This window comes from Mirounga angustirostris, unplaced genomic scaffold (assembly GCF_029215605.1).
Source record: "Mirounga angustirostris isolate CCGP_5_RB_7025 unplaced genomic scaffold, mMirAng1.0.hap1 SCAF_17, whole genome shotgun sequence".
Classification (NCBI taxonomy): Eukaryota; Metazoa; Chordata; class Mammalia; order Carnivora; family Phocidae; genus Mirounga; species Mirounga angustirostris.
This window is the reverse complement of record NW_026991725.1, coordinates 202,086-228,017: the sequence shown is the minus strand read 5'-3', so window position 1 is coordinate 228,017 and position 25,932 is coordinate 202,086. Positions and strand designations below refer to the sequence as shown.

Below are 25,932 nucleotides of genomic sequence, written 5' to 3'. Positions count from 1 at the left end.
CAGCAAAATATAGACAGATGCCCTTCAAAACACATCACATTCTTAACATGTCTTGCTGAAGCAGCAAGAGCTGAGGGTGACTGTGTAAGAGCAGGAGGGGCGCCAACTCCTGCGGGGGAGTGGAGGGGTCCTACTGTGCACCCCACCCTGCACGAGAATGTCAGATTTTAGTGCAGCTGCCATTAGCCCCAAGGGCGTCAGGACTCTGCCTCTGAACCAGAGCTGCTTTCCCGACTAACTTCAATCTGGAGAGATGGTAAGTTATCTAACCGGCTCTTCTTTTGGCGAGACTGTTCTTTCTCCTTTATCAGAGCCCCCCATGCCCTTTGCAGCTCAGAGTCATCTTCCTCAGTGCCTGGCGCCCTGTGATCCACCTTCTTCGTGTTCTTTTCTTTGGTCTTGGGTGCAGATCCTAAGCGCGTCCATAAACTACCTGTTTGGATGAGAAGGCATTTCAGTTTTGGTGGTCAATGCTGAGAAGCAGGGGCATTGCCATCACCTGATGTGCAAGAAACACTGGGGAGGGGTCTGTGGCTCCTGTAAGCTCTCTGCAGCATGAGGAAGGTAATCTCATTTCCCTGGCTATCATCCCTGCCTGCAAACTGAGGGATCTTTGGGTCCCACAGCTAGGGGACGTGTGCCTCCCATGCATATCAGAATCACCTCGGAGGCTGCTTATGCTATACCTGCCCCTCCCTGGTGAGACTCACCATTCTCTGTAGAGCTTCATTCTGCCAGGAGTGGGCCATTCCCAGATCATTCCCAGCTATAAATTCTGCAAACTGACAGGCCTGCTATACTGTAAACTTTCAGAGAGTTGGCCCACTATCCATTAATTTTTTAAATATACTTTATTAATATCTAACAATAGAGAAGTATGTGTTTAGCATTTCATAGCATACTACACTATAAAGGCAATTAAATATTTTATTTATAAAGAATTTAACAATGTGAAAAAATGATCACAATAAAATCCTGTATGAAAAAAGCAGAATATGTATATGGACAAAGATGTGAATAGAAACTTAAGACTAAAAAGTATTTGCACTAAACAGAAAGAACCAAGGCTGGTTTTGTATTTTTTTTCTATTTTCTAAATTTTCCATACCCTTATTACAATTATGATGACTATAACGGAAGAGGAAAAAATAATTTATTTTTGACATACGCTATTTCCTGGCTTTGACCAACAAAGTATTTCTATGCTGTAGTCTGCTCTTACCCAATTCCTATCCCCCTCAGTTTTAAGTGTTACCAACCTGATTTCTTCTCCCGAGTATCAGAGTAGAGGCCTTTAATGTCTTGCCTGGGAACACCCAGCCTACTATGTACATCAGAAAAAGGCTCTCTCCGAAAGACTGGGTTACTACCAAAAGCCTTTTCTGGAGAATATGGTCTTTTTCCTAACCGCTGGCGTATATCTAGAAAAAGGAAAAAAAGTATTACTGTGACCAAGCATGTGTGCTTTGCTATCGATACTGTCAACCTGAGATCCCTGGAGGACCTGGTGCCAAATCTCCCCAAACCAAGACAAAGAGCCTGACAAAATCAAGCTTCTAAAATCCTTCTCTCTATATAATCAGTCCGGATTCCCCTAGGAAAGTTCAGACATCGAGGCTTCCAGTGGAAAAAACCTCTCGGCTGACTGCTCCAGAAAGGAACTTCGGACACAAACTCAGCTGTTTCGTTTCTTGTGCGTGTGTTTTAAGTAGAACCAAGCATACCAAAGAATTTACAAACATTTCAGCTAACAAACAATACTCTAAGTTCCCTGAGGACAGAAACCACAATCTTTGAACATATAAGGAATTCTTAATAAACTTATTACATTTCACAGTAAATGTAATGAGACTGACAAAAGCCAAGGATCAAGGGAAGATATGACAAATCAAATTTGTTTTTCCCTTCCGCCAAACCTCCTCCAAGGCATCTGTCCTCTTGAGCTCCCCCTGACAATAAAAGCAACAACAACACGTTTACTAGCAAGTCACTGTACTGCGGCTTTCATCCATCTTGCTTATTATCTCAGAGAGAAGCATCCCCAACTCTCTGGTTTCTCAGGCCTGAGTTCTTTGGCTTCTTTCCCTTTGCTCCCTCACTTCCTAGTGCCAAGTCTTCTTCCTTTACAAGTTTTGATGTTCTCATCCATTCCATCTCCACTCTCCCAGATCTGGTTTAGACCCTTGTTACTTATTTAGCTCTCTACCCTACCCCACCCTGCCACAAATTATCTTTCTAAAATAAATGTAAGATCAGTTTATTTTCCACCTCAAAAAACTAGGTTTGCCAATGGAGATCCCACTCCCTCCCCGAGCCTTGCTCTAAAGCCACTTTCTTTAAGCAGCCCTCCACAATTCCCCCAGTAGACCCACCTCCCCTCTGTGCTCCCACGGCCTATTGCTTACAGACCTAGTAGAGCACTTACTCCATTCTGTTTTGGGGTGGAATTACCAGAATGTGTGCACTCGTGTTTCTCCATCTAAGTGCTATGATGACTTTGCATCTAACCCAGGGCCTGGCACACAGCAGGCATGGCCAAGTACCCACTCTGCACATGTATACTATCTAGTTCAAATTCTTGACCATTTACACAAAACCCAATTTAATTTCTATCATCCTATGTATAAAGTATATCAATGACATACAGAGTAAAATAATTGGGACATAAATATTGAAAGCTAGTACTGCAAAAGTACGATTATTTCTCATGTCCTAAAGTTCCAATGCCTAACCCAAAATTTAGAAGTGATGAACTAGGACAACTAAATCAGTTCATTACTGGCAATGTTTTATCCAAGGACCTACCTCTGCCCTAATTTGCTTTCTGGAGCTCAGAACCACAAATAAACAACAATACCTGATTTAGTATTGCTGCCTGGTGGCCGTAGACGTGTGTGCTGACGTTTTTCATCTAACAGATGTCGGACATCTACAAATTTCTCAGTTGGTAATTTGTTACCAATTCGGTTTTTGATATTGCTTGTGGATACAGTATCTGCCCTCATGGAGTTCCTTTAAAAAAAAAAAAAAGCACAATTAACCAACTTCAACTGTGGGATAATGACTATGCAATAATCTCATATATTTTGGAGAAAACAATTTAAGAGCCCAATCTAATATAGCCAATATTCACTCACAAATACCATATATCAGTAATTATTTGCTTACAAAAATAATGATCAGCTTCTTATAAAGAGATCAGGGCAAGTAGGCTTCTGAGTTTTCCAGTGTGGTTTCCACAAATGGTATCTGTAAACTATCAAAGAATGTGTAATTGCAAGTCCCAGTACCCTCCCTTCTGGGACAAATGTTGAGTAAGGCCTGCAAAGGGCTCAGGGATCTCTGTTCACCCAGGCTGTGATTTTGCTGTAGTCAACATACAACAGTCTACAATCTCTTTCTTTAAAGGGCAGACTTCTCTGTCAAAGACATCTGCTACCATGCTAGGCACCAGCATTATTCTGGCAGCATTCAACACTGGAAAGTTCTCTGAAAACTAAAAATAAGGATATGAGCAGAGCCATATAAACGAACCAGATTGAATTGTTTTTCCTTTCCCCAAATACACTACCACGAACACTTAGAGAGATAACCCCTAGACCCCAACACTTTGAGTTGTGCATATGCTATCTGCCCTTAGGAATCTGTTCATCCCCACTAGTCATCAAAGAAATACATATCAGAATAACTATTTTTTTTGGTCCACAAAATTAGCAAAAATTAGAAAGAGTGATAAGACTGGTGAGTACATAGGTAATAGGTTATAAAGTGAGTAAAACCTTTTTGGAAGGAAATCTGGCAACACGGATTTTTTTTTTTTTTAAGATTTATTTATTTTGGAGAGTGAGCGCGCGCGCGCGCGCGAGAACAGGGGTGGGCGGGGAAGGACAGAGGAAGAGGAGAGAGTCTTAGGCAGACTCCATGCTGAGCCCGACGCGGGGCTCGATCTCACAACCCTGAGAGCATGACCTGAGCTGAAACCGAGTCGGATGCTCAACCAACTGCGCCACCTAGGCACTTCTAGCAACACCACATTTTTAAATATATATGTAGTTTTGTGCAATAACTGGAATTCAAGAAATTTATCTAGTTAGTGCAACTGTAAGAAAATAGAAACCTACATATCTATCAATAAGGAATTGGTTAAATAAATCATGATACTTTCAATGTACTACATCTGGGTGAAAAAAATAGAAGTCTACAATATATTAAACAGAAAAAGCACACTGCGAAACAATATAAATACAACCTCATTTTTGTAGAACTATGTAATTTCTCCATGTGCTAGGTATATACATAAAATTAGCAGGAAAGTTATTCATTTAATTGTTAAGTCATTATTTTAGGAAAGGTGCTATTATGGATGATTTTCACTTTCTATTACTGTCTATCATTTTTATAACAAGGATTACTTCTTGTCTATTTACAGGAAAAACTGGATGCTTTTATTCAAATTCTTCAATGGACTGAAATTAGAACAGATAAAAGTGATTATAAAATTAAGAGGAGTTAAGAGAAAGTTACGAATTAGTATTTAAAATAAAATAAAGGGGCGCCTGGGTGGCTCAGTTGGTTAAGCGACTGCCTTCGGCTCAGGTCATGATCCTGGAGTCCCAGGATCGAGTCCCATATCAGGCTCCCTGCTCAGCGGGGAGTCTGCTTCTCCCTCTGACCCTCTTCCCTCCGTGCTCTCTGTCTCTCATTCTCTCTCTCTCAAATAAATAAATAAAATCCTTTAAAAAAAATAAATAAAAAATAAAATAAAATAAAAAGCTAGCATTGATTAAAAAAAAACAAACTATCTTTACCTAATATTTTTCAACTGGGATTCCACTTCATCAGCATACATGGTCATTTTCATGCTTTTCTTTGGTGAAGGAGTGGAAATCATTTTCAATTCTAGGTCATAGTCCATTTCATCGGAGTCTGAACTACTGGCACTGGACTGCCCAGAGGTGCTCCGCTCCCGGGGCTGCTTGAGAGCTGGCAGCTCCTCGTGGTACTCCACCACCACCCTGTCATCTGCATCCATGTCCTGGTCCTCCTCTGCCTCCTCCTCTTCTTCCTCTTCAATGGGTTCCTCTGGAACATTTACTAGTCCTAAGAAATTTAACCAAAACACATTAGGAAAAGCACTAAAACTAACAAATCTGATTTTCTACTCTACACTGGTGACCTTTTTAAAAGGTGGGGTTCCCATGCCCGAGATCTTACTGGAGCATTATCTGTAAGTTCCAATCTAGTTGCCATTCTGATACCTACAACAGAAGAATGGCTAGTACAGTATGATCTAGTAACCTGATAGACTATCATAAAGTTATCTAAAGTACAGTTGATTGTCATTATTCATGAATTCTATATTTGCAAATCTGTCAAATTTATTTGTAACTCCATATCAACACTTACAAAGGTGTTTTCATGGTCATTTGTGGACATGTGCAGAGTGACAAAAAAATTGAGTCATCAGCTATGCATATTCCCAGCTGAGGTCAAATGAGGCAACACTCTGCTTTATTTCAGCTCTCATACTGTAAACAAGTGCCCTTTTTGCAGTTCATTAAGTGCCATGCTTTTCATATTTTTGTGGCTTTTGTTGGTGATTTCATTTAAAAATTTTTAAAATGGCCTCCAAGTGTACTGCCAAAGCTATCTTGTGTTCTTAAGCCCAAGAAGGCTGTGATTGCCTTACAGAATAAACACGTTAAATAAGCTCTGTTCGAGCATGAGTTATAGTGCTGTTGGCTGTGAGTCCAATGTTAATGAATCAACAATATGTATTAAATAAGATGTCTTTAAACAGAAACACACATCCGAGGTTATATATTGATCAGTTGATGAAAATGGTGTGACCAGAGTCTCCGAATGGTTTAGTATTCACTATATCAACGATCACAGTGACTTTATAGAACATAACCACTATGAATAATGAAAATCAACTGTAACTTTAAAGTTCATGGAAAAATGCTTCTAAGTGGGAGATGACTATAAAATATATGTTAACAATTATATATATTATGAAAAGAGACAAATAAATGCAAAATGAAATCAGTTGTTTATGTTAGCGTGCTAGAATTAGGGGCAATTTGCTTTTTCATTTCTTTAATGTAAATATAAAGATTGTATGATAAGAATACCTTAGAGTAATTGAAATTGGAAACCTGTAACTGTGTAACAGAAAAGTATATACAGTTTTAAGAAGCAGATTTCAAACACACAATTTTGGATATACTCATTAAATAAAAATGATAGACTTCACCTGTCCCTGTTACAATGATAAACATGTTATCCCATGTTTGTATGCTGACTTAGCAGTTCTACAAAGCATGTAGAAGATTCTACAGATTAGATTAAAAATAAAAAATCTTTATAAAACATAATGAAAACGGTTCTTTTATAAGCACCAAAACAAAGAAAGAAAGGAAGGAAGGAAGGACAGAACAAAATGAAACCCAAGTCATGGTATCTCATTTAACAGAGGCATTCGTGTGCACAAGCCAATAAGCATAAAACACCAGACATAGCAGCCTATTTTCATCATCAGACAAATAATAAAATCAAGTCATCTGATAAAATAACTTAAAAGATTTTCATGCAGCTTTTGATATTAATAGTAGAAAAATTAGATTCCTACAGAAAATTTTCTTTCAATTTTTCCTATGTCATATTTGGCCTTTTTTGTTAGAACAGCTTTTATTAAATCATTTGACCTCTTTTGTATGGGCAATTTAAAATTAATCGTGACTTGACTTACTTTCCTATATGTTGGCAGAGGGTGAGGGCAAGGAAGAGAGGATGATAAAGTTTGGAACCTTAAAAGACTGTATTAAGAATAAGAATATGATTTCGGGAGCCAAACATGTGTCTACCCAAGAGCTGAGCAGGCAACTACCGGAATGTCGGTGTTTATAGGACGTCAAGCCAACGTCATCCCCAATCAGGGCTCTCTTCTTGATCACATCCCGCTGAATGCGACGGGAATGATATCTTCGCTTCCTGCAACATTCCAAAATAAGCACATAGTCAAAAACCAACAGAAAGGACCTTGAAATCTACTAATTAAATTCAACTATACACTGATGAAATGTTAGGTGCTTAAACAGAGACATTTTACGTGAAACTCAAACTCAGCCTTTCATACCATTTACCCTAGAGTTAAGAATCGTGAGCTCTTTCTTCTTGTCTTCCTTCGAGTCCACACATGGTGTTGACATTCCACTGCAGAATACCAACTGAGGGATTAAGAAAAGCTTACATAGTATTTAAACTATTGTATTTTAAAGTTCTAGACTCACCAAGAATTACTAAGAATTCCTTTCATGCCTCCGTAATTTGGATTCCCATATTTCATGTAATACTGACTTCTTCTGGCTGCTCCAAGTTCCTTTTTGTCATCTAAAAATTAATTACGACAGTTACCTAGGATTTCCCACTGGTATGAAGACAATGTTGAATGGTTTAAAAAAATGTTTTCCATAGCTGGGATCAGATCAGCACAATCTGCCAACAAAAGGGAAAGATACGCTACAAATATTCACTCTCAGTGCCTACAAAAGCAAAGCAGTGCAATATAGAGGGGGTGGAGCAAAATACAGAGATCAATGAGGTTAAGCTCCCGTTAAGGAGCTGACTGACCTCATAGAGAAAATACTATAACAACAATAATAATACAACATATAAGGTTCTAAGAAGCTTAAGAGAGCTTCAGTCATTATAGCTGTTCAGGAATAAAAAAGGCTTTCCAGAAGAGGTAGCATTTTCCCTGCCCCCCTGAAAGATGACATTTGTTTCTGAATGACAACACTCCAATAACAAAGGAGTATTAAAGAAACAGATTATATATATTCCGTTTATCTGGTAAAACATTTTTTCCAATCATGACGTTCCTCAAAATGGCTTACAGAAAACAGCATAGCACCATTTATCTAGAATGCACTCAAATAAGCCACTCAAATGAACATAGATAGAGAAGATCACTTTTGTCAGGTTAAAGTGCCAGTTAATAGAAAGAAATGATCATACACATTTTCGTTGAGGCACTCACTGACAATAACAGATGAATACCAATGCACATGTATCCAGTACTATAAGTAAACAGTGGCACAAGCCAATATGTGCACCCTTTAAAAAACATGCCCACCAGCTCCTTGGAGAATGGCTGATTCCAGATCTGGGACAGGGAAAGTACAAGTTGAGTCTGGAAAACAAGATGTTTTACTGTGCCATAAAGAAAGAAAGTGCTCAAAGAATCATGAAGGCACGTCAAAATAAAAGAGCTTGAAGGGGCTCCACTGGCCAAATTCAAGAAGATTTGTAAACCGAAACAATGATATGAATGAATAACCCACTGAGTAAAATAAGACTCATGAATCTAAACTGATATAATTAAGTAAGTAAATAAATAAATGGGTAGAAAGAGAAAGTTCTTCCTTATAACAGAATGCCAACTAATAAAGAAATGTAGTTAAAAAGTCATCAATGGATGTTGAGTTTCCATGAGCAAAAGTCTATTTACATAATCTCAAAGTACCTCCCACAAATTTTTATATTACAAATGGAAATACAGGAGAAACCTGGCAATCATTACCTTAACCAAGTGAGAAAAGTTAACATCTCCAGACATGGGACAAGTAAATATCATGTGTCTCCCGACATGATGCACTGCAAATGATACAACAGCATTTCTGTGGTACTCTTGTCTAACACACACAACCCGATTTAATCAGGAGATATTGGACAAACCGAAACTGAGGGGCAGTCTATAAAATAATGAGCCTAGACCCCTTAAACATGTCTCAGTCAAGAAAAATAGACCAGAGGAGTATTCCATATTCAAAATTCATACATATTTTAATGCACACCAGAATCATTGTGCACAGAGAGCCTTACAAATTTAAGAGGCTTTTAACTCCTTAGAGAATTAGAGCTGAATGGCACTATTAGATGTCCAGGAAGAAATTGCTGTGATGAATAAAAAAGTATAATTTAAAAATGTATTAATAGTTCAGATGATAAATTGGCTGAAACGCACAGAGAGCAAACTAGCTTTCACAGAAAATAACTTCCTTTAGCCAGAAATCACAAAAGTATACAAATAGCTAACATTCACCTTCAAAATCTGAAATTCAACTCAGGCAGCAAGCCATCATTTCACAAGCATAGAACATTACAGCTTGAAGGGACTTTGAGATTACTTGACCTAACTTCCTATTCAAAAGAGAAGGATGTCACTCAAAAAAAAAAAAAATGGCTTAGATTACAACTAAAAATTAATGCCAAATATCACAGTTACCTTTTGTAGCAAATCTCATGAATAACCTATTTCCTTTAGCAAGTTTGTTAGCTGGACGAAGATCATTTCTTAGCAGAGACTCTTCTTCTACTTGAGACAACGTGTCCAACTTAGGAAAAAAAGAGCATTTTCAATATAAACATTAAAGCTTCTTTCATATTTATTCAGTAGCAAAGTCCCCATTGGGAAAGCATTCTTTAACAATTGTTGAACCATGACAGCACATGTTCTTCTGAAACATTTCTAAGTCAGAGGTCTTCCCTGAACACCTTGTCTAAAGGAATAGTCTCCATCATTCTCTATCTGCTTACCCTTCTTTACTTTTCTCCATAGCACTCCTCACTTTCTGACATTATATTATGTATCTGTGTATCTGTGTATTGTCTGTCTTCTCCACTAGAATGTATGTTCCAAGAGAGGAAGGACTTTGGTTTGATGCTATATCCACAGGACCTAGAATTTGGTATAGAGTAGGTACTCAACAAATATTTTTTAAATGAATACACTTTAATATTTCCAACAACAGCACATGCCCCATTAGGAAATATTCTGTCACTTGTTTTTTCTTAATTTTATTGATTAGATAACACTTCAAAGTACTTCTCAATAAAACCATTTTCTTTTATACAGAAGTATGAGTACTATTCTAACATTTCAAGAAAAATCACTCATTACAGCCATATGAACTTAAAGGCCAGGAGCCTGGTGTACCCTCAAAAGGTTTAACAGTGAAAGCCAGATGAAGAACACAATTTACTAAGTCCTTAAGCCTTAAATAAGACAATAAGCAGTTTTTACACTAAAACCTTATATATATCTTTGCCCTTTTACTAACCTCTATATCACTTGAGTTCTCATCTTCAACTTCTCCTTCTTCAGCCTCATCATCATCTGAACTGTCTTCCTGCTTGTCTAAAATACAATATAAGGGACAAGATGAACCTTCATAACTCCATCTCATGTAATTTAAAAGTCCAATATTTCCTATTTACTGATGATCCAAAGCATCACAGCTTATTTTAGAAATAACTGACAATGAGACGCTATATAATGCTCTGCAGAAAAACCTAAACCAACGGTGTAAAGAATAGGACTTTCAGCCCTAAAGTCCCTCCTTTGTGTTGTTACCTTTTTTACTTTTCTCAGATGACCTGTCCTCATTGGCATCCCTGCTTCTTATCTTGTCCAGGGCTGGCAGAGAGCTCATATTGATAAGGGCTCGTGTGGCTGTCATTTCATCCAGCCAAACCACATTACCTAAAACAAAATGTAAAATAAAACATTACATCACATCCAAATGGTTTAAGTTTTTAAAAAACAGAGACTGCAACATATTCATTGCTTTGGCCTCATATAGCTACAGGTCAGTATCAGTAAATGTATGAACTAATGAAAGTAGTACAGAAAGTGGTAGTAAAACCTCTTTGATGAAATTAGCCTAGAGCTGCATTCCCAAACTGGGTTCCACAAAATAACTGTAAAGTATTCCATGAGAAAGGGTTCTGCATATTAAAAGTGCCTGGCTCAGTGAGTATTGTATAGTGTTAGCAGTTCTTGTGGTGATGATGATGATGATGACAAGAAGACAACCATCAAATAAATTTAGATTATCCTTTATACTACTGCCCTCTACAGGGAAGCCGTCTGTTGTATCTTGTCATTCAGACACACTAATGATTGTTTCCCACTGTGAAGTGTGGATGACAATGATATCCATGGAGTATATACAATGGAGGCATGACAGCCACTTGGCTTTGTAGCAACTAATTTAATCTGCTTATTTCAGCAAGAGAATTTAACAAGAAAAAGGTGTTGAAAAGTCTTATAGAAATCTATTTAATTTTGTTTAAAAGAGCATTTCTCAACTAAAGTTACCTTTCCATTCTCAGTTTGGAAAATGAACATCTACAGATTCTCACTTTTGTTACGAACATGTGACATGGCCTTGGGCAAACGATTTTCCTTCTGTTTCTCAGTTCTGATGTACAACATGAGTTAGGAAAACTGGGTAAATCTAAAGGGTCCCTCCGACTCTAATATCCCTTAGCTACAGTTTTAGTGACTTAGATCAGGAGTTAGCAAATTACAACCTGCAGGCCAAATCCAGCCCACCACCTATTCACTTATTTATTTATATTTATACCAGCTTTATGTACATATAATTAATTAAATAAGTAACAATAAACTACACATCCACCATGTTTTTTACTAAAAAAAAAAAAAAAAAAAAAAACAATCCTGTGGAAAGCAGCCAGGCTTGTTCAGTAACATATTGTCTATGGCAGCTTTCATGCTACAATACCAGAGCTGAATAGATGTAACAAAACAAAGACTGCATGGCCTGCAAAGCCTAAAATATTTATTGTCTAGCCCTTTATAGAAAAAGGTTTGCCAACCCTTGATTTAGATAGCATAAATTAAGCGAAAGGAAAAATGGAGAAAACTCTTCAACTCAGTCATGTTTCTTCTTTCAATGAAAACACTGAATCAGTATCTTCTAAAGAAAGCAGCTGGAAAAACCAGGCAGCTATTCAGGGTACAACCTAGCAGGTCAGCAAGCTGGCAGTAAGCAAAGCCAGACTAGAAGTGACTTAAGACAAGAAGCCAGCGGAATGATTACCACAGGTCCTACCAGACTTGGAATAGCGAGACAAGTAAAAATTACAGCTAGTTCACAAGTTGGAGAGCTCATAGGTTAGGGCAAGCAGGTGAAGTTTCAAAGCAAGCAGAGGTGAGAGGTCTCATACAGTGTCAGAGGGTTCCAGTTTAGTTCTAAATCAAATACTAAGGCAGAGCCAGCCCTGTGAAGAGCTATATGGGAAGGTGCGATGCCCAAGTCTATACAGTTGGATCCACCCCTCTGTTGGGAAATTGTGGGAGTTAAAGAGGCCTCAGTCATGTACACAAGACTCAGATGCCAGCAACCAACCTCCTAGATTCCTGGTCATCACATCTGAGCTGACTTGGAATACTCATGGAATATGATCTGGCAGATTGGCTAAGGCATTCTGGTTCTCATCAATGGACAATCTTTCTCCCCTAGGCTAAAGGCAGAGGTTAGGGCACAGACGAGTAGTCTCAACCACAAATATTCACCATCTGAGATGGCAAAATTAAAATCATAAACAAAAGCATATTCAACAAAAAACTTGCATGTACTTACAGGAGGTATCATCCAGCCATTCAATGTGAGCAGGAGGATATTCTTTAAAATAGGAAAAGATATCCTGGGTACTCATCTCATCTACTCCACAAATGTAGATTGTCTCCAGTCTCACTTTGGGGATTGCTAGAAAAACAAGACACAAAAGAGATGACAGAATTTTCCCCACCCACTAATGCACATCCCACCAGTAGTCCTTTGTGACAATTCAGATAACATGTATTTAGAAAAGAAATATGCTAGAAGAGATGACAATTACTTCAAAAGAAATGAGATAGGACAGTAAGGTAAACTATTTTAATTTTTATCACAGAGCAACAGCATTAAACAAATGATCTAATTCAGAACAGGCATATTAGGCTGAGAAAGATTAAACAAATGGTGTTGGTAAAACACATGCTATCTCTCCCCAAATTAACCTGTAGTAATTAAAGCAATAACAAATTCAACAGGATTACTCCTTGAACTTGACAAGCTGATTCTATAATTTTAGAATGTGTATCAAATAGAGATGTGTAATAGCCATGACAATTCTGAAGAGATGCTGCTCCTGAATATAAAGCAAAGTATGAAACTAAAGAAATCCTACAAAGCAATGATAAAATGATAGCCCAAAATAAAAATGAACATGAGCACACATTTCACACAAAAGGAAATAAAAAAGGCCAATAAACGTATGAAAAGACAGCTGATCTCACTAGTAATCAAGAAAATGCACATTAAAACAAAACACAAGGGCGCCTGGGTGGCTCAGTCGGTTAAGCGTCTGCCTTCGGCTCAGGTCATGCTCCCAGGGTCCTGGGATCAAGTCCCACATTGGGCTCCCTGCTCTGTGGGGAGCCTGCTTCTCCCTCTCCTCCCCACTGTGCTCTCTCACTATCTCGGTCTCTCTCTCTCAAATAAAAAAATCTAAAAAAACAAAAAACAAAACAAAAAAAACACAAGCTAATTTCATTGCCCATCTGTTGTTTAGTATAGCCACCTTCATTAATTAGCTGGATCTTCTGGATAATTTGCTGCAGCTTCTACATGCTTGGTACTTTACCTTGTGCTTTTTATGTTATAGAGATAGATGACTTCTTAAACCTTCTTAAACCTCATGACCCAATCTCTGCTAGCTTCAAACTTTTCTTCTGTAGCTTCCTCACCTCTCTCACTCTTCACAGAATAGAAGAGAGTCGGGGCCTTCCTCTGCATTAGGCTTTGGCTTAAGGGAATGGGCTGGTTTGATCTTCTATGCAGACCCAAAGCTTTCTCCATATCAGCAAAAAGGCTATTTCAATTCTTATCATTCGTGTGTTCACTAGAGTAGCACTTTTAATTTCTTTGAGAACTTTCCCTTTGAATTCACAACTTGGCTGTTTGCCACAAGAAGCCTAGCTTTTGGCCTATCTTGGCTTTTGATGTATCTTCCTCACTAAGCTTAATCACCTCTAGCTTTTGATTTAAAGTGAGAGACGTGGACCCTCTTTTCACTTGAACACTTAAAGAGGCTGTTGTAGGATTAGTAATTGGCCTAATTTCAATATTGTTGTGTCTCAGGGAATAGTGACCCAAGGAGAGGGAGAGAAACGGGAGACCGACCAGTTGGTAGAGCAGTCAGAATAGCCACAACATTTATCCATTAAGTTCTCCATCTTGTAAGGGAGTGATTTGTGGCATCCCAAAACAATTACAATAGTAACATCAAAGATACTGATCACAGATCACCATAACAAATACAATAATAATGAAAAAAGTTTGAAATACTGAATTACCAAAACGTGAGAGAGATTCAACGTGAGCAAATGCCGTTGGAAAAATGGCACCAACAGACCTGCTCAACACAGGGTTTCCACAAACCTTCAATTTGTTAAAAAAAAAAAAAGAAAAGAAAAAAAAAAAAGGCAGTATCTGAAAAGTGCAATAAAATGAAGTGTTCCTGTACAATTTGATGATATTAAAAAAAATAAAATATAAACCTAAGGGTAAGTATTTGTGTACACAAATACCTAGAAAAAGACCTGGTATAATTCACACTGATAACAGTTGTTACCTCTGGGGAGGAAGAAAGGTTGAAGGCTATAGTCAAACAGGAAAGACCTGTAGTCTGAAAACTATAAAACACTAATGAAAGAAATTCAAGACAATGCAAAGAAATGGAAAGCCATTCCATGCTCATGGGTTGGAAGAACAAATATTGTTAAAATGTCTATATTACCCAAAGCAAACTACAGATTTAATGCAATCCCTATCAAAACACCAACAGCATTTTTCACAGAACTAGAACAAACAATCCTACAATTTATATGGAACCACAAAAGACCTTGAATATCCAAAGCAATCTTGAAAAAGAAAAACAAAACTGGAGATATCACAATTCCAGAGTTCAACTTATATTACAAAGCAGTCATAATTAAAACAGTATGGTACTGGCATAAAAACGGACACATAGATCAATGGAACAGAAAAGAAAAACCAGACATAAACTTAATAATTATATGGTCAGTTAATCTTCAACGAAGGAGGAATGAATATACAATGAAAAAAAAGACAGTCTCTTCAACAAATGGCACTGGGAAAACTGGACAGCCACATGCAAAAGAATGAAACTGGACCACTTTCTTTGACCAAACACAAAAATAAACTCAAAATGGATTCAAGACCTAAATGTGAGACCTGAATCCATAAAAATCCTTGAAGAGAGTACAGGCAGTAATCTCTCAGACACCGACTGTAGCAACACTTTTTTAGATATATCTCATGAGGCAAGGAAAATAAAAGGAAAAATAAACTACTGGGAGAACATCAAAATAAAAAGTTTCTGCACAGCAAAGCAAACAATCAACAAAACTTAAAGGCAACCTACTGAATGGGAGAAGATATTTCCAAATGACAGATCTGATAAAGGGTGAGTATCCAAAATATATAAAGAAATTAACACAACTCAACATCCAAAAACTGAATAATGCCATTTAAGAATGGGCAGAAATGTTTGCTTTGGCTGTACACATACTAAAACTGGAATGATACAGAGAAGATTAGATTAGCATGGCCCCTAAGCAAGGATGACATGTAAATTTGTGGAGCCTTCCATATTTTTTAATGCAAAGCTAAATAAGCCAGAGAAAGACAAATACTATATGATTTCACTCATATGTGGATGAGTTAAGTAGTTAAGAAACAAAACAAAGAAGTAAAGGGAAAAAATTACAAGGAGAGAGACAAATCAAGAAACAGACTCTTAATTACAGAGAACAAACTGATGGTTACAGAGGGGAGGGGGGAGGAGGGATGGGTTAAAGAGGTGATGGGGCCGGGGGAGCGGAGCAATATGGCGGAGATGTAGGAGACCTAGATTTCGTTTGGTCCCAGGAATTCAGCTGGATATGGATCAAACCATTCTGAACACCGGGCGCCTGGGTGGCTCAGTTGGTTAAGCGACTGCCTTCAGCTAAGGTCATGATCCTGGAGTCCCGGGATCAAGTCCCGCATTGGGCTCCCTGCTCGGCAGGGAGTCTGCTTCTCCCTCTGACCCTCCTCCCTCTCATGCTCTCTGTCTCTCATTCTCTCTCTCTCAAATAAATAAATAAAATCTTTAAAAAAAAAAAAAAACCATTCTGAACACCTACAAACTCAACAGGAGATCGAAGAAAAGAACAGCAACAACTCTCTGAACAGAAAAGCGATCACTTTCTGGAAGATAGGACGTGCGGAGAAGTGAAACCGAGGCGATATTAGGGAAGATAGACGGTGGGGGAGGGGGTCTCCGTCGGCCACTTCTGGCAAGTGATAGAGCCACGGAGCACAAAATCGCAACTTTTAGAAGTCAGCTCTGCTGAGGGACATTGCTCCAGTGGCTAAGCGGGGGGTGGAACCCTCTCTGGGACAGTGTGGTCTCGGGACCCTCGGGGTCAGAGAAAGACCGGGGGTGCCTGAGTGCAGCAGAGCTCCCAGGTATCGGAGCGGGGAAGCCAGCTGCAGAGACGGAGCCCAGGCGCGGGCTCTCAGCTCAGGGTTGCCATAAACCATGATCCGTGGCACAGTCAGGCCACTGCTCCTCCAGCAGGGATCCAACAAGCGGCAGATCTGGGGAGACTCCCCTTCTTCCCCCGGGAGGAGCAGTGCGGGAGCGCACCGCAGGGATCTGCTGGGTTTGGAGACTCCACACGGGGTAGGGTGCTGGAGATAGAAACGCTCGGTCACAGGCTGGGTGAGCACGGAGTGTGGCCGGAGACCGGGGAGACAGGAGTGATTGACTGCTTTTCTCTGGGGGCGCACTGAGGAGTGGGGCCCCGAGTTCTCGGCTCCTCCAGGGCAGAGATTAGGAGGCCACCATTTTCACTCTCGTCCTCCAAAGCTGTATGGAAAGCCTGCAAGGAACAAGAGCTCCCGAGAGAGGGGGAGAGGGGGAGGGGGGAGAGGAGGAGAGGAGACGAACCATGACAGACGATGGACTCTGAAAAACAAACTGAGGGTTCTAGAGGGGAGGGGGGGGAGGATGGGTTAGCCTGGTGATGGGTATTAAAGAGGGCACGTTCAGCATGGAGTACTGGGTGTTATACACAAACAACAAATCATGGAATACAACATCAAAAACTAATGATGTAGGGCGCCTGGGTGGCTCAGTTGGTTAAGCGACTGCCTTCGGCTCAGGTCATGATCCTGGAGTCCCTGGATCAAGTCCCGCATCGGGCTCCCTGCTCGGCAGGGAGTCTGTTTCTGCCTCTGACCCTCCCCCCTCTCATGTGCTCTCTCTCTCTCATTCTCTCTGTCTCAAATAAATAAATAAAATCTTAAAAAAAAAAACAAAAAAAAAACTAATGATGTAATGTATGGTGATTAACGTAACAATAAAAATTTTTTTTAAAAAAGCACCCGAGAGCAAACCTGAGCGGATTCCTTAGGCCAGACCCGGCAAGGGCGGAGCAATTATGCCTCCGGCAAAGACATTTGGGAAACACAGCAACAGGTCCCTCCCCCAGAAGATCAGCAAGAACAGCCAGCCAAGACCAAGTTTACCGATCAATGAGAACGGCAGAACTCCAGCACTAGGGGAATACTGCACATAGAATTCACGGCTTTTCCTCCATGATTCTTTAGTCTTTCAAAGTTAATTTTTTTTTTTAACTGTCTTTTTTTTTTTTTCATTTTTCATTTTCCCTTTTTCAACCAACATCTTATCAATCCCTCTTTTTAAAAAATATTTTTTTTTGTTTCATTTTTGGAGCCATATTCTATCCCTTCATAGTAGTTAACCTTATTTTTGGTATATATATGTATATATATATATATATATATGTTGTTCTCTCTTTAAAATTTTGAGATACAGTTTCTTCAAACAGATCAAAATAAACCCTAAATCTTTAGTGTATGGCTTTGTTCTAGTCTCCTGCCTGATCACATTCTCTCCCTTTTTTTTTTTTTAAATCCTCTTCTTTCTTTTTTGAACCAACTTATCAATTCCTTTTATAAAATCTTTTATAATTTTCATCTTTAAGTCATATTCCATCCCTTCATCGTATTAACCCTTCTTTTTGTACATATATGTTTTTCTTTCTTTAAAGTTTTGGGAGACACTTTCTTCTAACAGAACAAAATATGCCCAAAATCTACTGTGTGGCACTGATCTATGCACCAGCCTGAGCAAATTTGATCATATTGGTTTTTTTGTTTTGTTTTTTGTTTTTATCTTTTTTTTTCTTTCTTTTTCTTTTTTCTTTCTTTCCCTTTCTTTTTCCCCGGTTTCAGGTCTTTTCTGATTTGTTTAGTGTGTATTTTCTGGGGACGTTGTAACCCTTTTAGCATTTTTTCTCTCATTTATCTATTCTCCTCTGGACAAAATGAGAAGACGGAAAAAAACACCTCAACAAAAAGAACAAGAGGTAGTACCGACTGCCAGGGACCTACTCAATACGGACATTAGTACGATGTCGGAACTAGAGTTCAGAATGAAGATTTTAAAGATACTAGCTGGGCTTGAAAAAAACATGGAAGTTATTAGGGAAACCCTTTCGGGAGAAATAAAAGAACTAAAATCTAACCAAGTCGATATCAAAAAGTCTATTAATGAGGTGCAATCAAAAATGGAGGCTCTAACTGCTAGGATAAATGAGGCAGAAGAGAGAATCAGTGATCTAGAAGACCAAGTGATGGAAAATCAAGAAACAGAAAAAGAGAGATAAAAAAACTACTGGATCACGAGGGCAGAATTCGAGAGATAAGCGATACCATAAGACGAAACAACATTAGAATAATTGGGATCCCAGAAGAAGAAAGAGAGGGGGGGCAAAAGGTATACTGGAGCAAATTATAGCAGAGAACATCCCTAATTTGGGGAAGGAAACAGGCATCAAAATCCAGGAGGCACAAAGAACCCCTCTCAAAATCAATAAAAATAGGTCAACACCCCGACATCTAATAGTAAAACTTACAAGTCTCAGAGACAAAGAGAAAATCCTGAAAGCAGCTCGGGAGAAGAGATCTGTAACCTACAAGCGTAGAAACATTAGATTGGCAACAGACCTATCCACAGAGACCTGGCAGGCCAGAAAGGACTGGCAGGATATATTCAGAGCACTAAACGAGAAAACTATGCAGCCAAGAATACTATATCCAGCTAGGCTGTCACTGAAAATAGAAGGGAGAGATAAAAAGCTTCCAGGACAAACAAAAACTAAAGGAATTTGCAAACACGAAACCAGCCCTACAAGAAATCTTGAAAGGGGTCCTCTAAGCAAAGAGAGAGCTTAAAAGCAACACAGACCAGAAAGAAACACAGACAATATACAGTAACAGTCACCTTACAGGCAATACAAGGGCACTAAATTCCTATCTTTCAATAGTTACCCTGAATGTAAATGGGCTAAATGCCCCAATCAAAAGACACAGGCTATCAGATTGGATAAAAAAACAAGACCCATCGATATGCTGTCTGCAAGAGACTCATTTTAGACCCAAAGACACCCCCCAGATGCAAAGTGAGGGGGTGGAAAACCATTTACCATGCTAATGGACACCAAAAGAAAGCTGGGGTGGCAATCCTTATATCACACAAATTAGATTTTAAACCAAAGACTGTAATAAGAGATGAGGAAGGACACTATATCCTACTTAAAGGGCCTATCCAACAAGAAGATCTAACAATTGTAAATATCTATGCCCCTAACATGGGAGCAGCCAATTATATAAGGCAATTAATAACAAAAGTAAAGAAACACTCGGGGCACCTGGGTGGCTCAGTCGTTAAGCGTCTGCCTTCGGCTCAGGTCATGATCCCAGGGTCCTGGGATCGAGCCCCACCTTGGGGTCCCTGCTCCGCGGGAAGCCTGCTTCTCCTCTCCCACTCCCCCTGCTTCTGTTCCCTCTCTCACTGTGTATCTCTCTGTCAAATAAATAAATAAAATCTTTAAAAAAAAAAAAAAAAAGTAAAGAAACACATTGACAACAATACAATAATAGTGGGGGACTTTAACACCCCCCTCACTGAAATGGACAGATCGTCTAAGCAAAAGATCAACAAGGAAATAAAGACTTTAAATGACACACTGGACCAAATGGACTTCACAGACATATTCAGAACATTCCATCCCAAAGCAACGGAATACACATTCTTCTCTAGTCCCCATGGAACATTCTCCAGAATAGATCACGTTCTAGGTCATAAATCAGCTCTCAACCAGTACCAAAAGGTGGGATCATTCCCTGTCTTTTTTCAGACCACAGTGCTTTGAAACTAGAACTCAATCACAAGAGGGAAGTCGGAAAGAACTCAAATACATGGAGGCTAAAGAGCATCCTACTAAAGAATGAATGGGTCAACCAGGAAATTAAAGAAGAATTAAAAAAATTCATGGAAACCAATGAAAATGAAAACACAACTATTCAAAATCTTTGGGATGCAGCAAAGGCAGTCCTAAGAGGAAAGTATATAGCAATACAAGCCTTTCTCAAGAAACAAGAAAGGTCTCAAGTACACAACCTAACCCTACACCTAAAGGAGCTGGAGAAAGAACAGCAAATAAAGCCTAAACCCAGCAGGAGAAGAGAAATCATAAAGATCAGAGCAGAAATCAATGAAATAGAAACCAAAAGAACAAGAGAATAGATCAACAAAACTAGGAGCTGGTTCTTTGAAAGAATTAAGAATTGTGGTTTATACAGGGGTGCCTGGGTGGTGTAGTTGAGCGACCGAGTCTTGGTCTCAGCTCAGGTCATGGTCTCTGGGTAGTGGGATCAAGTTCTGTGTTGGGCTCTGGATGGAGTCTGCTTGGGATTCTCTCTCCCTCTCCCTCTGCCCTTCCTACTCATGCTCTCTCTCTCTCAAATAAATAAATCTTAAAAAAAAAAATGTGGTGTACACACACACACACACACACACACAGAGGAATATTATTCAGTCATAAAAAAGAATGAAATCTTGGGGTGCCTGGGTGGCTCAGATGGTTAAGCATCTGCCTTCGGCTCAGGTTATGCCCAGGGTCCTGGGATCGAGCCCCGGATCGGGCTCCTTGCTCAGTGGGAAGCCTGCTTCTCCCTCTCCTTCTACTGCTCCCCCTGCTTGTGCTCTCTCGCTCTCTCTGTCAAATAAATAAAATCTTTAAAAAAAAAATAGAAAAAAAAAGAATGAAATCTTTCCATTTGCAACGACATGGAAAGAGCTAGAGAGTATTATGCTGAGCGAAATAAGTCAGTCAGAGAAAGACAAACACCATATGATCTCACTCATATGTGGAATTTAAGAAACAAAAGAAACAAGCAAAGGAAAAAAAAAGAGAGAGAGAGAGAGAGACAAACCAAGAAACAGACTGTTAATGGTTACCAGAGCAAATGGGGGTGGAGGGATGGGTGAAATAGGTGATAAGGATTAAAGAGTACATGTATCGTGATGGAAAAAAAAAAAAAGTAAATAAAGTCAGACCCTCCAAAAAAAGAACCTCAGCCTTAACCAGGATTGTGTTACTTTTTTACTAAATACTTCAGTATGTATCTCACTTAATCTTTGTAGTTGTGAAATATGCAAATACATCAATAAAATTTTTTTTAAATACCTGTGTATCCACCACCTAACTTAATGCTTAATATCTTAAAAAGATTTGAGGCAAATAAAACATGACATAGAGAACAGGCCTGTGTAACTCCTCTACATCCCTTCTCTCCCTCCCTTCTCTGAAGTAATTCTGTCAAGAATTCAATATCCATTACTCCCAAGTATGTTTTCATATGTCTATTTAAAACAAATGAACCTAGGGGCACCTGGGTAGCTGAGTCGGTTAAGCGCCCCCAACCAGTGATTCTGGCTCAGGTCATGACCTCATGGGTCATGGGATCCAGCCCCCACGTAAGGCTCCGTGCTCATCAGGGAGTCTGCTTGGGATTCTCTCTCTCTTCTCCCTCTGCCCCTTCCCTGCTCACACAAGCTCTTTCTTTCTCTCAATAAATAAGTCTTTAAAAACACCCAAAAAACAAAAGCAAAACAAATGAACTTAAAAGTATTTACATATTTACTTAAAAGTATGCGAATATGTTCAGATAAAAAAATGTTTAACTACTTGTCATTTTGAAGAGTAAAAGATAGGTTTAATTAGAAACCATATAGGGATGGTCAGACTCAATCAGCTGAGTACCTTCCTACCAGCCAGATTCATGAAGACAGAGATACCATCGAGACTTATGAACTCTGGCAAGTCCTTATTAGTGACCAGCAGTTCAACAGTGAACAGACCCCAAATTCAACTGAGATGGATGTCCACATTGGACAGGAGCCTTCTTAGTTCTTCAAGCTAAATCATGACTTTGGAAGAAAAAAATCCTATGGGAAGTAAAGACATACTTCTGAAGAAGGTAACAAATACAGGGAGAGCTCCTGGTGATGGTAGCAGGAACAGACTGAGGATCGGGGAGAAAAGAGCTTGTAGGAGACTTGCTGCTCTGGTAACAAGGATCTAATCATAAATGAGACAAGCAGAGAAAATAAAGACCAAAAAAATGACAAAAATGATACAAGTATCAAGAATATCACAGCGCTGTTCTATCAAAACATTAAAACAACATTTAGAAAAAACCCTACAGGTGAGGAATTGGTTTAAAAAACAAAAGGAAAAGAATTTAAGGAACAAAGCTTCTAGCCTCAGATGTCTATGTTTTGAAGATGACATAAAAATCTAGAAATGGGCAATGGACAATCTCGATCAAAAGAAGCAGATAAAGATGTAAAAAAGGGATGCAAAAGCCATATCACTACAGAGAAAAACTACTCTGTCGGCTAGAGGATAAAAAAGGTTCATTCTCAAAGGAGACCCAAACTGACTGACAGTGACAGTGGCAAGATCCACTGGAGATGGAAACTTTGTTAAGCTCAAGATCTGATGGAAGACTGCCAAAAAAGAATGCTCAGTATTTCCTCACCTTGCTGACAAAGTCACTGCCTAAAATAAAACAACCAAAAAGGCACCTAGACTTATGTCCAACTGAGAAAGGGCTAATTGCTGATGTGGCAGTGAACACATGCACTGGTGAATGAGGACTCAACATTTACTGAGTACTGACTTATAAGCAAGGTGGTGAGGGCATCATCTTGGATTTTCTAGCAGGAAAGACAATGAATGACAGATAATAGGACACAAAACTCAAGTTTTTAGGAAAGCAAATTTCTGAAAATCCAGAGAAAATAGTCAATTCCAAGGCCTCAGATTAAAATGATCAAAAACTTGGGGCACCTGGGTGGTTCAGTTGGTTAAGCATCTGCCTTCAGCTCAGGTCATGATCCCAGGGTTCTGGGATTGAGCCCTGTGCAGGGAGCCCGACTTTCCCTCCCCCTCTTTGCTTTCTTCCTCTCTCTGAAATAAATAAAATCTTTAAAAAATAAATAAATAAAAATAAAATGATCAAAAGCTTTGGAATACACTAAATACATTAATTCAAAGTATGAGAGGTGATCCCCAAAAAAGAAAAGGCAGCAGCACTTAGGGGAGCACAACTCGCCAAAGAACAAACATGGAAAATAAAGAGTAAATTACTAATGGCTAATGTAACAGAATGAATGTAAAAAATATAAAAATCTAAGCAACTAACATCAGGCTATATAATGACATGGAAAATGCTGATGATCAGCTAGCAAGTAAAAAGGAAAAAACCAATAGGACTACAAAAGGAGTAACAAAAATAAAGGATCCAGAAAGGATTAGAAGGAAATACACAAAATGCTGACAATGACTGGGTTTGAGTGGCAGACTGTGGGTAACCTTTCCTCTTACCCTACTTTCCAAATTTTCTTTGGTGGACATGAATTATTTGTATAACATCTAATGAGGAAAAGGTTATAGTCCAGAGTAAGCAGGCTCATCAAAAATGCTAATGGCTTTTTCTTTTTTTTTTTTTTTTAAAGATTTTATTTATTTATCTGAAAGAGAGAATGAGAGGGGGGAGGGTCAGAGAGAGAAACAGACTCCCTGCTGAGCGGACTTGATCCCGGGACTCCAGGATCATGACCTGAGCCAAAGGCAGTCGCTTAACCAACTGAGCCACCCAGGCGCCCATGGCTTTTTCTTTTAAGTGTTTGGAGCAACATTGCTTTGGGAAGATGATGCAAGAAAAAGGGCAGAACTGTTGCTCTATTGTGCTATTCTAATAATTGACAGAACAGCTATTATTACATAAGAACTAAAACCCAAGATAGATGATAACAGCTAAGAATTAGTTTTAATAGGTTTAAATCTTCTTCAAAAATTACATCCCATTGCACTGACTCAAACACTTAGCTGTGATTTCAGAATTAAGCAGTAATCTCTAAATTAGGTAGATAATCTCCAGAAAGTTGCAGAGAAGGAGTAAAGTACCTTAAAGCCTTAAGAAAGACTAATCATGTACTGATTCTCATAAGAGGAAAAGAGAAATTTTTTCCCAAATCACAGACTGAAAAGATGTCATTCTCTGAAATTAAAAAAAAAAAAAAAAAAAAAACAACCAACAAAAACACCCCAAAAGAAACAAAAAACGTTTCTGGCGGTGACGACCTCCCCATGAGAATATGCCCCTGGTGAAGGACCTCCTGTCCCTGTCCCTGGAATGCTACAAAAGCACCACCGTCTTGAGCCACACACAAACGGTAGTTCTCTGTGTTGGCTGCTCCACTGTCCTCTGCCAGCGCACAAGAGGAAAAGCAAGGCTTACAGAGGATGCCCCTTCAGGAGGAAGCAGCACTAAAAGCATCCTGAATCAAGATGAGTGGGACACTATCCCAATAAACAGATTTTGGATTTAAAAAAAAAAAAAAAAAAAAAAGCTTATCAGACAGACTCTGATTCCCTTAAGAAACCAAGTCTTTCCCATAAGAAATGACAAGAGTTTACACTAATCTCTTTCTTTTTTGATAGGATTACCAGACCTAGAAATTCAAAGAATACTACAGATGGTGTTCTACCTCGTTTATTAAAGCATGTAATCTAGTTCCTCATGACAATAAAATGAAATGCAGGCCTGATAACAGAATAAGACTAATAATTCATGGATCTGTTTCATGGCATGATACAGGATTATCTTGTTTAAGATTTACCAACAAGATGCAGAAGCCATGCATAACAAAGTGAGAAGTATAGCTAAAACGTTGAAAGATAGTTATGATAAAATCAACTAAATAGGCTGAAATAGTCTTGAAATCAACAAGATGTAAACTGATAAGGATAAATAAAAAGGTAATTTTTTAAAAGTGTCTCAAGAACAAGATGGGAAGACTGTTTTGATGGGTGCAATTCCTGGGGGAAAGCCCTGGCTGCTTAGGTTGACTAGAAGATTAATACAACACTACAAAACAGCTAGGACAGAGAGTACAGTAACAGTCCTGCCACACTCCCCATGAATCCAACCATATCTGGAATCTACACCTCACCTTATTAGGGCATTTTGAAACTGGAAAGAGTCTAGAGGAAGGAGACCAGAAAGTCATTTCACATAAAGAAAATTGAGGGCACAGCCTGCCAATTCCCTCACCAGAAGGTTCACTGTGTGAATAAGGAAAGGACTTAATGTTGTTCTAAGAGTCACAGAGTAACTAATAGACAGAAATTACCAGAAAGCAATCTCTGCTCAACATGAGGAAGTATCCAAACATAAGACTGACCGCTTCATAAACAGTTCTCGTGCCACCACTAGGAAATGTTCTGGCAAAGGCCAAAAGCCCATTGAGAACCTTGCTAAAAGGCCTGCAGCACTGGGTAGGAGGTTGGTCTAGATAACCTCTAAGTCCCTTCCAAACATGAGAGCTTTGATCTTGGGGATAAGGAGACTAAAGCTGCTTGACACTGAATCACTCAAGAGTAGCAAGAACTCTTGATGCAGAATGCTCTAGTCAACATATCCCAAACTATGTCACTGAATGCTGGCAGAGAGGTTAGGAATACAGGCCTTGGTCAGACCAGCCTTCAAATCCCAGCCTTGCTACTTACCTAGCTGTAGGACCTGAGTGAGCTTCTCAAACTCAGCACCTTAGTTTCCTCATCAGTAA

General features: G+C 39.1%; 1 protein-coding gene and 1 non-coding gene across 2 annotated transcripts in view; one reads left to right on the top strand and one right to left on the bottom strand.

Annotated features, from left to right (window-relative positions):
• NCBP3 (nuclear cap binding subunit 3) overlaps window positions 1–25,932 on the bottom strand; it is a 42,012-nt gene that overhangs the window by 7,530 nt on the left and 8,550 nt on the right. The window contains exons 4-13 of the mRNA XM_064582718.1: window positions 12,453–12,578; window positions 10,418–10,546; window positions 10,125–10,201; window positions 9,290–9,398; window positions 7,293–7,392; window positions 6,890–6,993; window positions 4,809–5,100; window positions 2,858–3,012; window positions 1,260–1,421; window positions 271–433 (exon numbers count right to left, since the gene is read on the bottom strand). Coding sequence (XP_064438788.1) covers window positions 271–433; window positions 1,260–1,421; window positions 2,858–3,012; window positions 4,809–5,100; window positions 6,890–6,993; window positions 7,293–7,392; window positions 9,290–9,398; window positions 10,125–10,201; window positions 10,418–10,546; window positions 12,453–12,578 — 1,417 coding nt within the window. The remainder of the gene's footprint in view (window positions 1–270; window positions 434–1,259; window positions 1,422–2,857; window positions 3,013–4,808; window positions 5,101–6,889; window positions 6,994–7,292; window positions 7,393–9,289; window positions 9,399–10,124; window positions 10,202–10,417; window positions 10,547–12,452; window positions 12,579–25,932) is intronic.
• On the top strand, window positions 15,425–15,534 carry LOC123854860 (U6 spliceosomal RNA). The gene has a single exon (XR_006793410.1). It is a non-coding gene; the product is annotated as a U6 spliceosomal RNA (small nuclear RNA).